The sequence below is a fragment of the Sinocyclocheilus rhinocerous genome, unplaced genomic scaffold (assembly GCF_001515625.1).
Source record: "Sinocyclocheilus rhinocerous isolate Xijiao unplaced genomic scaffold, SAMN03320098_v1.1 scaffold623, whole genome shotgun sequence".
Taxonomy (NCBI): domain Eukaryota; kingdom Metazoa; phylum Chordata; class Actinopteri; order Cypriniformes; family Cyprinidae; genus Sinocyclocheilus; species Sinocyclocheilus rhinocerous.
Window position 1 is genome coordinate 837,861 of NW_015644631.1, and position 16,817 is coordinate 854,677.

General features: G+C 35.5%; 2 protein-coding genes across 3 annotated transcripts in view; both read left to right on the forward strand.

The window, feature by feature from the left end:
• Positions 1 to 7,036: 7,036 nt before the first annotated feature.
• On the forward strand, positions 7,037 to 12,156 carry wdr45 (WD repeat domain 45). Its single transcript, XM_016576371.1, has 11 exons — positions 7,037 to 7,215; positions 7,340 to 7,460; positions 7,944 to 8,018; positions 8,095 to 8,199; positions 8,328 to 8,433; positions 8,531 to 8,625; positions 8,723 to 8,802; positions 10,132 to 10,340; positions 11,219 to 11,320; positions 11,471 to 11,616; positions 11,697 to 12,156. Exons 2-11 carry the CDS (start codon positions 7,412 to 7,414, stop codon positions 11,804 to 11,806), a joined length of 1,077 nt encoding a protein of 358 aa, XP_016431857.1. The 5' UTR covers positions 7,037 to 7,215; positions 7,340 to 7,411; the 3' UTR covers positions 11,807 to 12,156.
• Positions 12,157 to 13,193: 1,037 nt separating this feature from the next.
• LOC107758645 (ras-related protein Rab-7a-like) overlaps positions 13,194 to 16,817 on the forward strand; it is an 8,671-nt gene continuing 5,047 nt past the window's right edge. The window contains exons 1-4 of one of the 2 annotated variants that reach the window (XM_016576436.1): positions 13,194 to 13,403; positions 14,059 to 14,131; positions 14,233 to 14,359; positions 15,104 to 15,322. In XM_016576436.1, coding sequence (XP_016431922.1) covers positions 14,079 to 14,131; positions 14,233 to 14,359; positions 15,104 to 15,322 — 399 coding nt within the window. In that variant the 5' untranslated portion in view covers positions 13,194 to 13,403; positions 14,059 to 14,078. The remainder of the gene's footprint in view (positions 13,404 to 14,058; positions 14,132 to 14,232; positions 14,360 to 15,103; positions 15,323 to 16,817) is intronic. The other variant, XM_016576437.1, reaches the window with a different exon arrangement.

Genomic DNA, 16,817 nt, shown 5'->3' on the forward strand with positions numbered 1-16,817 from the left:
TGTGAGTTATAAACTCAGAATTGCAAGAAAAAAACAAGTTTGTTTTAACCACTTTTTTCTGCCGTTTGTGACTTCTCACAATTCGGACACTTTTTTTCTAACAGTTGCAAGTTTAGATCTCAAAATTGTGAGATATAAACTCATTATTGTGAGAAAAGTCACAACTTGCTGTTTTTTTATACTTTTTATTCCATATTTTTTCCTGTGACTTTATCTCACAATTACGATTTATTTCTCACAAATGTTTATATTACGCAATTGTGAGATATTGCATTAAAAAAAGTCTGAATTGGGAGATATATACTCGCAATTGTGAGAAAAAAAATTTCTGCAGTTTGTGATGTTTTATCTCACAATCTTGTCTTTTTCTCACAATTGCAAGCTTATATCTCACCATTGTGAGATATAAACTCAGAACTGCAAGAAAAAAGTCTGGCAAAGACTTGCAAAAGAAAAAAGAATTGTGATACATAAACTCGTAATTCTGAGTCTGAATTGAATATAAATTTGAAATTGCAAGAAAAAAATTAGCTTGTTTCTGCCTTTTTTCTGCCATTTGCAACTTTTTCTCACAATTCTGACTCTTTTTTTTTCTCTTGAGTTTATATTTCTGTTCTCTCGCAGTTGTGAGATATAAATTCAGAATTGCAAGAAATGTCAGAACTGTGAGATAAAAAGTCACAATTAGTTTTTTTTTATTTTTTTTATTCCGTGGTGGAAATAAGCTTCCATACATGTTAGTATACTAAATTAACTTTTAATACAGGGGTCTTCAACAGGGGGTGTTTGAACTACAAAAGAGTCTGGCTCCACATAATTCACCATTATTTCTATTTATGGTCATTCCCACAGCTTTCCAGTCTCATTTTGATAACAACACAGGAGGACATTGACCGCAGTATTCTTTCCATGATCACTCTGGATAATTGCTTCGGGTCTGTCTCTTTAAACTTAAATTTGTGCAAGCAAAACCCTGTGGAGTCAAGCAATCTTAAAGGGTTAGTTCACCCAAAAATGAAAATTAGCTTGTGTTTTACTCACCCTCGAGGCATCCTAGGTGTATATGACTTTTTTCTTTCAGACGAATCCAGTCGGAGTTATATTAAAAATTGTCCTGGGCTGCATTTCCCAAAAGCTTCGTAAGCCTAAGAAGTTCGTAAAAATGATCGTACGACTGATCTTAATATTACGGTCTGTTTCCCAAAAGCATCGTAACTTAAGTAGCACTTGAAAAACATCGTAGATCTACGAGTGCTCTGGAGTAATCGTAAAGCCCTAAGTGCATCGTAAGAAGACAGATTTATGCGGTCACCTGCAGGACAATCGGCAGATTGCACCTTTAACTTTATTCAAGTGCAATGTGATTATAATATAAAGTTTTGATTGTACTTTCTTCTACACTTTATTACTCGTTTTTTTTTAATGAATTTATAAATGAAAAAATTAAAAAGGGCAAAAAAAATAGAAATACACATCTAAATTGAATGACTGAACAACAAAAAAATTTATAAAAGAAGTAATGTAGGAAATATGCTTCAAAGACTGGGGGGGAAAATCTCTCAATGACATACTGACGTGCACGAAAACCAATGTATTGGATCCGGAAATAACGTCTCTATATAGATATTATATACTATAATATATACTTTTGTATAAAGTATATTGTATATTTTTATGTAAAGTATAATATCATACGTATATAATATAATATAATATAATTGTTATTATATACAAGTTGTCTGGAACGCAGCATTAGGTTAACATTTCAATAAACGAGCGTTTACTATCCATTCTGTAAGATGACATTTCAGCACTTGACAAACGGATAGCGACTCCTAAGTAGCACTTAAAACACGGCTACGTGCGATTGCGTTAAGTGCATTTTTGGGAAACGCACGTGAAACAATAACGAATGATTGTAAAATGACTCATAGAAAACGCTCTTAAGTGCTAAGATCAATCGTTATCGAGAAAGGCAGCCCTGACTATTCCAAGCTCTATCATTGCAGTCAGCGGGTGTTGCAGTTGAACAGTCCACAAGTCGTCAAATAAAGTGCGCGCAAAGCCGTGCATCCATAATAAAACGTGCCTCACACGGCTCCGGGGGGTGAATAAAGGCCTCCTGTAGCAAATCCATGTGTTTTTGTAAGAAAAATATCCATATTTCAAACGTAACAAACACTTTTCTCTCACTTCCGGTATCTGTCATACGCGGAAGCCGTTCCGGCGGATGACGTAGTACGTCGGCGTTGCGTGATTAGTGACGAATGCAGCAAGAGAACAAAACAAAACACCGGTCACGAATTAGAAGTACAAACCGAGGATTTGCAAAGAAAAATGTCGGAGGATTTCGATATGAAAAAAAGAGGAGACTGGTTTTCCTTTGCTAACGTAAGGAAACTTTGCTTCCTTTGCTCCTATAAACAAACTCGCAAGACTAGCATATCTCAGAGGCGCGCCATCCGCCGGAACTTCAGTGACATATACCGGAAGTGAGAGAAAAGTGTTTATTACGTTTGAAATATGGATATTTTTCTTACAAAAACGCATGCATTCACAACCGAAAGCCTTCATTCACCCCCCGGAGCCGTGTGAGGCACGTTTTATTATGAATGCGCAAGCTTTATTTGACGACTTGTGGACTGTTCAACTGCAACACCCGCTGACTGCAATGATAGAGCTTGGAATAGCCAGGACAATATTTAATATAACTCCGACTGGATTCGTCTGAAAGAAGAAAGTCATATACACCTAGGATGCTTCGAGGGTAAGTAAAACACAGTCTAATTTTCATTTTTGGGTGAACTAACCCTTTAAATAGCTTCTTTCAAACCCAGTGTAACGTTTGATGATGTACATATTCATGGACCATTGTGCACACAGTTCTGCTATAAACCTCCATTTATTTCAAACGGTGCGCTGCTTCATTTGTTTTAATTAACTTGTTTACAATTTGTTTGGCAGATTTTCATGCTGCCTGAATTCTGAATGCGAAACAGCTGCTGCCCATAGTAATGTAATGACATGATTGTATTTCTGTTGTTCCACCTTGAATTTCTTTTAAAAATAGTGATCAGAACCAGAACCAGCTCAGTTTTGTGTGACAATGTCTGAACTTTTTGTACTCTTAACAAATAATGACTCAAAAACAGGTTTATTTGTCATAATGGAAAATCTGGACAAGTGCAGTGAATCATGGGATACAGGTAATTTATGCATACAGAAAATTTGCATAGTACAGTATACATACTGTATAATGCAGAAATAGTGTAGTATAGTTAACTGTTACTATGCTGTTTTGAACCATACTTTTGATTATGAGTAAATTCATCATCACTTACATTTAGGTTCGTACATGTTTGGCATAATATTTTCTGTGACTTGAGATGCATTAATTCCACACTATTTAGATAGTTAAGCTGATATTAATGTTTTCTGAAGGGAATATTTGCATTAAAGTCAGTTTTGATTTTGCTCTCAGCAGTCGGTAATAGAAATGAGTCTGTTGTTGCAATTGAATCTCAGTTTTCAATATCTTTTGTTGTTTTAAATGATGCAAACACAAGGGGGGAAAGACTGAGATTTCAGTCAAATCTGGGAGAACGTCTTCGTTTATGTCTGGCCAGATTTCCTCTCTTCTCTTCAGACTCCATATAGAAGCGCATTAGCATTATCAGTGCAATATAGCTGCTTCTGGCAAGATCTCTGTTTGTCTATTCCACTCTGGGATTCATCCAGAAACCAGTCTAGACAGGACAAACGACAATCAGAGCAGACAGAGAAGCTTAATGGCAATAAATCTGGTCATTTGTTGAGGCCCAGAATAAACCGTCTGTATTTTGAGAGAGTTTGTAATGGGCAGATGCTTGAAAACGCTCTTTGTTTCCCGTGAACTTCTCTCTCAATTCGAGTACTTACTCTGCACAAATGTACCAGACTGCTAATTAAAATATGGACAGATTGTGTGTAGATTAAACGTGATTGCGAGGAAGTTGTTCGTTTAATTATTAAAGAACTGCAGCACAGTGCATCTTTACAGCGCCTCCTGCTAGTTTCCCCCACCACTACTTCAGTTTGAACATCATTTGTGCTAGAAATTTCATAATTTAATTGTTTTATCATTGAATTTCAAAAGGGAACCAGAATTTCAAACTACAAACACCACGTCTTCACAGTCTTCAGGTTGCTGTTTAACAAATGTAGGTTCCAATGGCCAATTCTTAAAATATTACCTCCAATCCTACGGTAAATATGTAGCCTTTGGGAAAATACCAAAAGCTGTCCTCTCTAAAATTAACCCTAGAGCACTGCATTAATAACCCATATTACAGTAAGTTTAGTTTTTATATACTTTGAATTGAAAACCAAGAAAATGCATGCCGTGTCAATAATTTTTTGATGTAACTTGTAATAATTTGCATGTTGTGATTGAGAGAAACTGCACTTTTCTCATTCAAATCATGTTAGGTCCAACACGCATAGATTATGTAATACTAACTTTAAGTGAATTCTCTCAAAAAGATTTGTTTTCTTCTCAAAATAACATCAGGTTTCTTCACAATACCTTATCTGTTCTCAATTAATAAAATAAATATGCCAGCTGGACTGAGAACTGTTTACAGAACTGAATAAAAGGTTGAAACTCTTGCATGTGTGAAAGAGAAGCAGAAGAATGGCCGTCTGTTCAAAATTAGTAATCTTAGACTCGTATGATGTGACCAACCAAAAAAAAAAGGGGTCAAGATAACATCAGAGTTATTAGATGCTCATTAAGCTTGATGCAAACACTTGTGATCCAGCAGACGGGAACAATGGCTTCATTTTCAACTCTGAATCAAAGGTGTCGAAGTCTTTTTCAGATTCACTAAATCAACAGTGAACAGCCAAAGCACAGACCATATGCCACTTTGCTTTCATGTTCCAGCATAAAGGCCAAAGTGTTGGGAAGATTTGTCCCAGGATGCCAAATCAGTGATGCTTTGGTGCACTTGCATTTAGAACCAGCGTGACATAATCATTCTTCTTAACCCTGTAAAGCCTTACACAGAGGCGTCATGCCCATTCAAAGTGCCCCCTCAGATTTCTGAGCCAATTGGGTTTTAAATGCAGCTTCCAAAAGACAAAAAAATAGCCGAATAATATTTTTTTATATTTAATACAATCACACCGGTGTGATTAGAACGTTCAGTGCGGCACATCACCAGCTGCTAAATTCAAATCTGCGTTCGCGCGTTGGCTGGCGCCGAGTCAGAGACAGACGCGTTTGTACAGCGCTGCATTATAACCAATCACACACGAGTCTGTTGAGCTTATGAATGCAATGGCCAATCAGAGACGTTCAGATGAGTCATCGCTTAAACGTTCACTTGCTAGCTGACTGAATTATAAACAAGTGCTTATGTGCGTAAGAATGTAAGTAAGATATTCATTTCACAGTGCAAACAGCTTCAGTTATTTAAATGGGAGTTTTTGAGAGTGCCTGAACTCTGGCTAGACTGAAGTGAAAATGTTCTTTGATAATGTAAATGTTCTTTGCTCTGTAAAATGAAAATGTTAGTAACTTACAATATTGTTATTAAATTCACATTAAATACAAAGATCAATCTGGTGCAAAATGCATTTACTTATACATGTTTGAGAATCGAGATATTTCCTGATATAGTTAACACGTTTGGAAATATTTCGAATAAAAAGGAAAAAATAAAACATATGACGAGCCCCCACCCCACTCTTGCCCCCTCAAAAATCACGAGTACATGACGCCCCTGGCCTTACATATAAAGAAGAAAAATCACGTTGGCATCTACTGTACAAAATGCCCTCGTCTTTGAGGTCATCCTCTGTTTAACTTTAAATTCAGCATGTAGTGCCGGTCATATCTTATAGCGCTCTCATTTGCATGCTTTATACCTCGTCCTGTTTTGTAATTCAATGCATCTTCCTTTCTGTACAAAGCATTCATCAGTTTGACAATGTGAAACAATTCACCCAATTTGTTTGTAAATAAAATATATTGTAAAACACACTTTTTACCATTCAAAATACAGCACCAGGTAAAACCAATCAAATCTAGACATGCTTTCGAAATCCTAAAATAAGCTGTATTCTCTAAAATGTGTGTCTGGCTGGCGAACAGCTCAGGGACCTGTTTTATGGCCTAAGCAGACATTTTAATGTGTATTTGAGAAACAGTCATTCTGTCTAGAGGTACCACAGTAGACAGACTGTCTTTGTATTTTTGTCCCTATTGTATTGTCCACAGCATTGTTTTTTTTTAATATAGTCATTTTAAGACACAGGTGAGATGGGGGTCGCTCATGTAAACAGACAGACATCATAAGGGCCATCATTACCTGTGTATCACTTTTCTAATTAAACGATTAAGATGTATTATTGAGTAGACCGTCTTTAGTTACTTGCTGCCACCTATTGGACAGAAAAGTTAATTACACATGAATCAGTTTTTGTAAATGTATAACTTTAGTATGTTGTTTCAATATTATGATGCCATGCGATTAAATTATTTAGATCTCTATTTATATCCTTATTCATTTTTTTTCTTTTATTTTCTTTTTTATATTCTGAGGCTCATTGTAATATGTCACTTTTTGTAATATTTAACTGCGTAATTGCAATGTGTACATTTTTTAAAAAGTGTTAAAGGAATCTATAGTATATAGCTTAGTTGAATTGAACGAATAATTTAGTTTTTGTTTGTTTGTTTGTTTGTTTGTTTGTTTCTTCTTCTTCTTCTTGGACACATTTGTGCACTAAAAAGTATATTTTAGAACTATCAATTCGAACGATCTGTATCTGAAATCATGGAATGATTTGTACAAAATCACAGGTAGCTTTACAGGTAACACGTGAAAAAGCATAATTAAGGCCTATTGTACCTGTACGATTAAAGCTAAATTCTGGGCTTCTACTACGCCCATTTAGGTGTCTTCTACCCGCTCATCTCTGTGAGAAAACTTTCTCCGTGCGCTACTTTCGTTGTCCTCCTCTCCAGCAGGGGGCAGCTGTGCTCCGTTAACACTCGCGCGCCAGCGTAGAATAAGAGCAGCAACAATAACAACAACAACAGCGGCGTTTGGCAGCTGTACGGTTATTGCCTAATGTGAGCTATCACATTTACATTCAACATTATAAAATCACTTTGCTTTATTTGTTTAGCGTCAGGACAACTCGTTGGATCTTTTGAACATCTTAATGGTAACGTTAAGTGAGATGTTATGTCAACCTGATTATATTGTAAAAGGAAGATGATTTTCTGTGCTCGTTGTCGTGTTGTGGTGGCAGCTTTAATATGTTAAACCGCTGTCTCCTGCTCATTCAGGATGATTAGATCTAGACAATAAAACTCCTGAAGATATCAGAAAAGCAGCAGTGAACTCTTCTCTTTGACATCATGGCCCAGCAGAGAGGAGTCAACAGCCTTCAGTTCAACCAGGACCAGAGTGAGTCTGAAATATAATTTCCCTTGAGAAACATCCTGCTATATAATTGCAAATGCTGCTATATGAAGAAAACTATTGATCTTAGTACCTAATTGCATATCATATTGACTTTTAGAGTTAACTCTTTAATGTTACTACTAATAATAATGTACTAATAATTAGTGATTGATTGACTGAAATTTTTTTTTTTAATATTGACATCTAGAGAGCAGAGTGGCCAATAAAATGTTAATATATTTATAATACAATTTCATGATCGCAAATGAGACCTATGCAAAATTTCAAATGAACACATATTTTTTACGCAATATTTTTGTATTTAGTGTATATTGTATATATTTAGTGGATTTCTAAAAGGGGAAATAAAGCCAATGTTCTCATAAATTAAATATAATATCAGAAAAATACTTGTTAGTCACTGTTAATAATGTACTGATGATCTTTTCTGTATTCATTAGCTTTGACTTTTTCCATGTTATTTAGGTTGTTTCTGCTGTGCCATGGAAACAGGTGTTCGTATTTACAATGTGGAACCTTTAATGGAAAAGGGCCATTTAGGTAGGATAAATCTGTTTTCCTTTTTAAAAAAAACTTTTTGTAGACTTATCTGTTGATTGTGTGTGACTGGTTATAGATCACGAGCAGGTGGGCAGCATTGCTCTGTGTTCAATGCTTCATCGATCAAACCTCTTGGCTGTGGTGGGAGGTGGCGTCAACCCCAAATTCTCCGAAATCTCAGGTACACTGGGAGTCCAAATTGCACTTATATACTTGGATAAAGTACACTTAAACTGCTTCCTTCAATCCAGACTTTATATGAGCCGGAATAAACTGTGTGTGGTTTTTTTTTCATCTTATCTCTGGCAGTATTAATTTGGGATGATGCTCGGGAAGTGCGAGACCCCAAGGACAAATTAGTTCTTGAGTTCACGTTCACCAAACCAGTGCTGGCTGTGCAGATGAGACATGACAAGTAAGATATCCAGCCATTAAACAATAGTGTTTCATTTTTACACTTAAACATGCTGTTTGTATTACTAATGTCTCATTTCATGTTTTTGTATGTGAAGAATCATCATTGTCCTGAAAAATAGGATCTACGTGTATAGTTTTCCCGACAACCCTGTCAAGCTGTTTGAGTTTGACACTCGAGATAACCCGAAAGGTATTGTGAGCATTGCTTGCAATTTCATATAGTTTCATCAGAAAGAGGCTTGACTTGTTTTTATGTATTTTTCATCACTGTATTTTTGCGTTTGTAGGTTTGTGTGACCTGTGCCCTAGTTTGGAAAAGCAGTTGCTGGTTTTTCCTGGACACAAATGTGGCAGTCTACAGTTAGTGGTAAGATTTATGTGCAAATTATTATAAAATATTACAGTAGTGAATTGAATTTTGCATATTCAAACTTGCAGTCATTTATTAAAGGAATAGTTCACCCAGAAATGAAAAGTTGCTCAAAATTTAGTCAAAATTTAGATGTAGATTTAGATGAGTTTGTTTCTTCATCAGAACAGATTTGGAGAAATTTAACATTAGTGAATTTATCAAATTCATTGTCAGTGAATAGGTGCCGTCAGAATGAGGTTCCAAACAGCTGATAAAAACACCACAATAGTCCACAAGTAATCCACACCACTCCAGTCCATTAACATATTGTGAAGCGAAAAGCTGCCTGTTTATAATAAACAAATCCATCACTAAGACATTTTTAACTTCAAACCATTGCTTCCATCTAAAAATATAATTTCTCTATCCATAATAGGCATTGTGCTCAATGATCCATCATGGCACACTGGAATGTCATGGCAAAATTGAGCTTTAAATGTTTAAAAGAACTACTCAAGGAAAGGATAAACTAATCAGTATCTCTGTTATTTGACAATGAGAGTAAATGGAGATTTTGGAGACCTATCCTGATCATAGAGCTTCAGAATGGATCTTAACAGTGCTCAAGATCTACATCTGCAATGAAAACTTGTTTGCACACAGAGATTTCTCATTAAATGTGCTTATATCCACATAAAAGGAGTAGTTCACCCAAAAATTTGCTGAAAATGTACTCACCCTAAGACCATCCAAAATGTAGATGAGTTTGTTTCTTCATCAGAACAGATCTGAGGAAATTTAGCATTACATCACTTGCTCACCAATGGATGCAGTGAATGGGTGCCGTCGGAATGAGAGTCCTCCAGTGCTTTCTCCAGTGAAAAAGGTCATCTCAGCTGAATCAGGAGAGAAATATGAACAAATCAAGCACATTTTACAAGCGAAAACAGTCTGAAATAGTTCTAAACAAATATGTTGGTGAATTTTGATGTGAGAGGACAAATGGTGATGGACTTTTTCACTGGAGGAAGCTTTATTATGGATTATGGACTTTTATTTTGGCCAGGAGCGACGGTTTGAAATTAAAAATACCTTAATGATGGATTTGTTTGTTACAAACATGCAGCTTTTCACTTCACAAGACATTAATTGATGGCCTGGAGTGGTGGGGATTACTTGTGGATTATTGTAATGTTTTATCAGCTGTTTGGACTCTCATTCTGACGGCACCCATTCACTGCTTAGGATCCATTGATGAGCAAGTAATGTAATGCTAAATTTCTCCAAATCTGTTCTTCTACATGTTGGATGGAATTTTTAATGTTGTTCATGACTCTTTGACAGGACCTTTCCAACACAAAACCTGGCACATCATCTGCTCCATTCACTATCAACGCCCACCAGAGTGAAATCGCCTGCCTGGCACTGAACCAGCCTGGCAGTGTGGTTGCGTCTGCATCCAGAAAGGGCACGTTGATCCGTCTGTTTGACACTACAACACGAGACAAGCTAGTGGAACTACGTAGAGGAACCGACCCGGCTACACTCTACTGGTATTGTATTTGAGTTGCTTCTTTATCTAGGTTCAAGCTCTGCTCACTTTGGACATTCTCTCAAATTCATGAGGTGCATCCTGGGATACTTTCTAAACAGTATTGAAGGAGTTCACATATATGCTGAACACCTGGCTGCTTTTCCTTCACTATTTAAAAATATTTTTATAAAGAAAATCATGAGGAAACAAATTATCTACATCAGGGTTTCCCAGACATTTTTGTCAGCCGAACCCCTTAGACATAAAATATTTGTTAATATTTAGTTAATATTTCTATAATTTAAAAACACATTTGCATGTTCATGGTTCTCTGATGTCCATTAATGGTCACATGGCATACAAGAAAACAGATCAAATATGTAATCTTTTTTTTTAGTGAGTGTTTTAATTGATTGTTTTTATTTTGAATATATATATATATATATATATAGGGCTGTGCATCTATTTTATATAACAATATATTGCAATTATTTTGTTATATATGATTTGAACGGCAATAAAACATTTCTTGTGAAAACTTCTAAAAATATATTTATAATTTATATAGAAATTTCAGTTTTATTTCAATTAATTGTGCAGCCACATTAATTTTACATTTGATTCAAATATTATGATTAGCTTTTCATGAACCACATTTGGGAAACCCTGGTCTACAGAACTTTAAGTAACAATTTCAGTAGTATTTAAGTAGAAGCCTTTAGATCAAAAGAAAACATAATTTGATTTGAGTTTGTCCAAACTTCTTCAGTGCATATTATATGAATAAATATGTATTGCTGTTTTTATTGAGAAAAAAAAACAGCTCCTATTCTGATGATTAATGAAATTAAATGTTATTTGATTAATGATTATTTATTGAATTCTGTTGTTTTACAGTATTAATTTCAGCCACGACTCATCCTTTCTGTGTGCATCGAGTGACAAGGGAACAGTGCACATATTTGCTCTGAAAGACACTAAACTGAACCGGCGCTCTGCGTAAGATGAATAATTTCACTAAAAAAAAAATCTTGATTGTCATTTCATTACAGTTTTCATTACATTCAAAGTGTTATTTAGAAATATCCTAGACCTAGTAGGTGTAGTTAGAGTCACTGGGTTTTATGTGTGGCTTTTTGTCTTCTCTAGTTTGGCGCGTGTAGGAAAGGTGGGTCCGGTCATCGGACAGTATGTGGACAGTCAGTGGTCTCTGGCTAATTTCACGGTGCCGGCTGAGTGCGCTTGCATCTGTGCCTTCGGGAAGAACACCTCCAAAAACGTCAACTCTGTTATTGGTACGTGGGTTTTATTTAAGTCCTTTGAGTGAACTGTTATTGATTTGTCAGTTTCTCATCACTTCTGTCTCTCTTTGAAGCCATATGTGTTGATGGGACATTCCACAAGTACGTCTTCACCCCTGATGGAAACTGCAACCGCGAGGCTTTCGACGTGTATCTGGACATTTGCGATGATGATGATTTCTGAGGCTGGAGATTGAGCTGTAACTAATGTAAACTAGTAGTCACTTAACAGCGAACTCTGCTGGTTGTTCCCGTTGCTTTTTTCTGTGAGTGTATGTTACTGCCTTGTATAATCAAATGTACATAAAATCAGTCTGTGAGTAAATGTCTTGTTAACTTTTATCTTATCACTCCACATACAGGAGTTTCAAAGTCTGTTTACTTGTCCTTCAGAGGTACTCAACCTTTGAACACTTTGGAATGATTTCTCATCATTCTTTGTCCTGTTGGTGTGCTGTTACTCTTGAGGAATAAGGTCTCTCAACCTTTAAGGAACTTTATTCATGAAATCAATACAGCCTTTTGGGAATGAATTTATAGAGCAGGGATTTGGCTTTGTGTTGTGTTTTATATAAACGATGGTAAATCATAAATCATAGATTTTATCTATAATCAAATCAACCTTTGCATTTTATAATACACTTATATAAAGACAAAATATGATGACTAGGTTTCAATGAGTACTACAGTTCATAAGTTTGGGTTCGGTAGGAAGTCTCTTATTCTGTCACTAAGGCTGCATTTATTAGATACAAATTGCAGTAAAAAATTATATTTTAAAATATTATTGTTTAAAATAAATGTATTCTATTTAAATATATTTTAAAAATGTAATTTATTCCTGGGATGGCAAAACATTTCTTATTATCATTGTTGAAAACACTCAAAAAATATGAAAATATTGTAAAATATTTTTGTGGAAACCATGAAATATGCAGGGTTTTTTTGGTGAATAGAAAGTTCAAAAGAATAGCATTTATTTGAAATAGAAATAATTTATAACATTATAAATGTCTTTGCTGTCACTTTTGATCAGTTTATTGCAACATTGCTGATTAACAGTATTAATTTCTTTAACAAAATACTTTTGAAAACAACATTTTTTGAACTATAGTGGTTACAAAAAAATCAAGTATAAAGTAAATCTAAAATAAAATACTTTGTGTGTATATAATACTGTAAATAACTATAATACTGTCATATATCAACAGCACTGCATAGTTAATTCAATATTTCATTTATTCTATTAATATACATAACATTTATGTAAATACTTACACAAAATAGTTAACAGTTCTGTCAGGCAATATAAATGGGGTTTTGTCAGTGGATATCACATTCACATACCACAAACGTACATTTTATGATAGATAGACATGCATATTACTATATAAAATATTGTGAGTTTTGAGTGCACAGGTCTACTTCTGTAATAAAGTGATGGATGTGTTTTTATCAGATATAATCACCACACGACAGAAATACACAATACACGTTTGTATTTGCATATGTATTTGCATTCTCAGCGATAATGACGCGATGATAACGCTCACAGACATAAACATGATGAGTGTGGAGTCGAGTCAAGGGAGGGAGTGTTTGCGGCTCGTTATTATACACGGATGTGCTGAACTGTCCGTGACAACCATCCAAAAACACGCCACACGACCCAGAGAGTGCGTCCCGAGTCGATCAGAGACGGTGGAAGTGTCGTGTTGGCTTGCTTTTGTTGTATGACAGCAGCAGATTGTTGAGCCGAAGGTGGGATTTCTCCTCAGAAAGTGAGTTTTTGTCACGCTAACATGCTAGCCGTCTACGCTAACACAGCAGAGTGACAAGAGAAAAAATATTGAAACTCTGGCTGACTGAAACGCTTTGAAATAATCATAATCTGAGATTTAATCGTTTTAAGTGAATGAAACGTGCTTATTTATGTAAATAACGTGTGTAAATGTGTTACATTTACGGTATGTTTGTGCTAGCTTTTACTAGCTACTCATAGCTTTAGCACAAAACTGATATGCTAAACTGATTATTTTAAAACATTGGTTTTGTTGATTATTATTTTAATCTAAATCTAAAAATGTATTTTGAAAGTTTAACACTGGCATTTTAAGAATTGACAGGACATTTGCAGCAGGTTAGCATGAACTGAAAGCTAATATTGACGTTTACATTGACATCAAGTAACGTTATCTTTTTATTGACAATAAACGTGAAGAATTTTGACTTTCATTTATGGCATGCCTTACGTTACATACAATATGGAAGATTTGACCCTTGGGCACATGACTGACATAGTGCAACCTTCCCTTTTCAACATGTTTGTGTGTGTTTGGCAATCACAGCCATTCCGTGTTATTTGCAGAGGTTGCATACTAAATAACGTAATTACATATTAAAGAGACCTCACAAGTGATCTTATCGTTTTATTAGGCACAGTTTAGTCCACAAGGATGGCTTCTCGTAAAAAGGTGCTCCTGAAGGTGATCATTCTCGGGGATTCTGGGTAAGTGATGACCTTCTGAACCAATAATGCCAGACAGTGTTATTTAATTTTAAGTTTCAAACACTTAGATTAATAATCACTCTTGTGTTTGTGTGCTACAGTGTGGGGAAGACTTCTCTGATGAACCAATATGTCAATAAGAAGTTCAGCAATCAGTATAAAGCCACTATCGGTGCAGACTTTCTTACCAAGGAGATGATGGTGGATGACAGGCTGGTGACAATGCAGGTATGAGTCTTTAGATGTGAATTTAGATGTATTTTTATTTTATATACCATCGTTAACTAAAGCTAATCCCATAAAAAATGAATTAAATTTTTTTTATCTAGTTGCCAAGACAGCATTTCTCATTTTCTTTTAGTTTAAGCTGAAGTACTAAAATAGCTAAATAAATATTTAAAAAAAACAATAAATAAATAAAAACCATATGGACAAAGAAAAGTTATAAAAATGACTAAATCATACAAAATAACATTAAATATAAAAATAAAATCTAATTCAATAAATAAAAACTGTTATAGTATATCAATGATACTAAAATAACACTAATACATACATATATGTAATATATAAATAATATTATTAATGATTATGCATTTTATAGATAGATAGATATAAATTCTTATTTATTTATTTTACCTGAGGTCCAATAACAATGTTAATCAAGTCCTTTCACACTCAGAAATACTATTATATTACTATGATTATGTATTTTAATATATATTACAATATATAATATTAATTATTATTATTATATATATATATATATGTATTTTTGCACTGAAACATATTTTTTGTATTTATAATACATGTGTGTAGTATTATTACATGACCATTTTTCACCCTCCCGACAACCCTCAAAATTAAACAAATTGTTTTTTTTGTTGCGAAAGATCAAGAACATGATTTCTAATTATATAGCCCTTTAAATGCAAACAATGCAGCACTGTAATATGTTCCTGGCTGTTTCAGATCTGGGACACGGCAGGACAGGAGCGATTCCAGTCTTTGGGTGTGGCTTTTTACCGCGGGGCGGACTGCTGTGTGCTGGTGTATGATGTGACCGCGCCGAACACCTTCAAAACCCTGGACAGCTGGAGGGACGAGTTCCTCATTCAGGCCAGCCCACGAGACCCGGAGAACTTCCCCTTTGTAGTGCTCGGCAACAAAATCGACTTGGAGAACAGACAGGTCTGTCTATACAACAGCACAGGATTACATGTTTACATTTTGACATCAAATTCTCAGTAGAAAGCCCCAGATGATTTCAAAATCTCATTTAAACACAATCTTCTTTTGTTGTTGTCTTATAATGATTGTTGTGAATGTTAGCACACTCCTTTTGGAGGTACTGAATGGATAGATAGTTAGAGATGGTCAAACTGATTTTATAAAATAGGTAGTATTGATTAGTGTTATTTTAGTGTTATTAAAATACTAGTATAGCTTTTGTTAATATTTTGAAGTATTTTTTATTTTTTAAAGGATTAGCTCACTTCCAGAATTAAAATTTCCTGATGATTTACTCACCCCCATGTCATCCAAAATGTTCATGTCTTTCTTTCTTCAGTCGAAAAGAAATTAAGGTTTTTGAGGAAAACATTCCAGGATTTTTCTCCGTATAATTGACTTAAATGGTGGCCAGTGGGCTGAAGGTCCAAATTGCAGTTTCAATGCAGCTTTAAAGGGCTCTACATGATCCCAGCCGAGGAATAGGGGTCTTATCTAGCGAAACAATCGGTCATTTTCTAAAAAACTAATTACAATTTTTAACCACAAATGCTTGTCTTGCACTAGCTCGACTTTACGCATTACCAGGGATGTGATTCTTTACGGATTAATCCGGAATTCCGGTTATTTCGGTCTAAAATCATGACCCATGTAAATCATGCAGATCAGTAATAAAAAAAATCGGAGGGATGGGGGGTGTTCAGGGTGATGCCGGTTACTGCATGATGATTGAAATCACAAAATGGCCTTAAGCAATTAACTAAATAAACTGCGAAAAGGTTATGCACGTAAACATCATGGATGGAATGGTCCTGAGAGCGCTGAAGGAGCTCACGGCGCCATCTGCTGGACAGTTAAAAGGGTTCAAATGCTTCAATGCATCAAATGCGAGTAGAATTAGAGGTCTGCTACCCGACCCGAGCCCGACGGGTCCCGAAATACTTTCGGGTTGTTCATAGACGCACGCACACACATTAGTGCACACAACAAAACAGCACGTAAACTTTTATTAGTAAAATAGCTTCGACAGGCTACTGACTCGCAACTTTATATTTCTCTGCAATGAGGGGGTAAAATCGCTGTTTTTGAAGTAACTAAGCCTCATTGCTTGTAGAGAGAGAGGTGCGCAGACGCAGGTTCACACACACAACTTTCATCTCTCTCTCTATCTCTAGCGCGCGCTAATTCAAATCGGGTCCCGAAATACTTTCGGGTTTTGGGTCGGGTTCGGGTTAATGTTTAATGAATAGCTTCGGGTCGGGCTCGGGTTTATAGCTAAACTAAAACTATATGCAGTAGGCTACGCTGCGTTCATAGATGCACGCACACACATTAGTGCACACAACAAAACAGCACGGAAACTTTTATTAGTAAAATAGCTTCGATAGGCTACTGACTCGCAACGTTATATTTCTCTGCAATGAGGGGGTAAAATCGCTGTTTTTGAAGTAACTAA

What these genes read in the sequence shown, in the direction of transcription:
- wdr45 (XM_016576371.1), top strand. Translation starts at nt 7,412, where the DNA reads ATGGCCCAGCAGAGAGGAGTCAACAGCCTTCAGTTCAACCAGGACCAG. An exon ending in GTGCAGATGAGACATGACAA is followed by an intron (nt 8,434 to 8,530) that starts GTAAGATATCCA and finishes TTGTATGTGAAG; the next exon opens with AATCATCATTGTCCTGAAAA. An exon ending in GACCCGGCTACACTCTACTG is followed by an intron (nt 10,341 to 11,218) that starts GTATTGTATTTG and finishes GTTGTTTTACAG; the next exon opens with TATTAATTTCAGCCACGACT.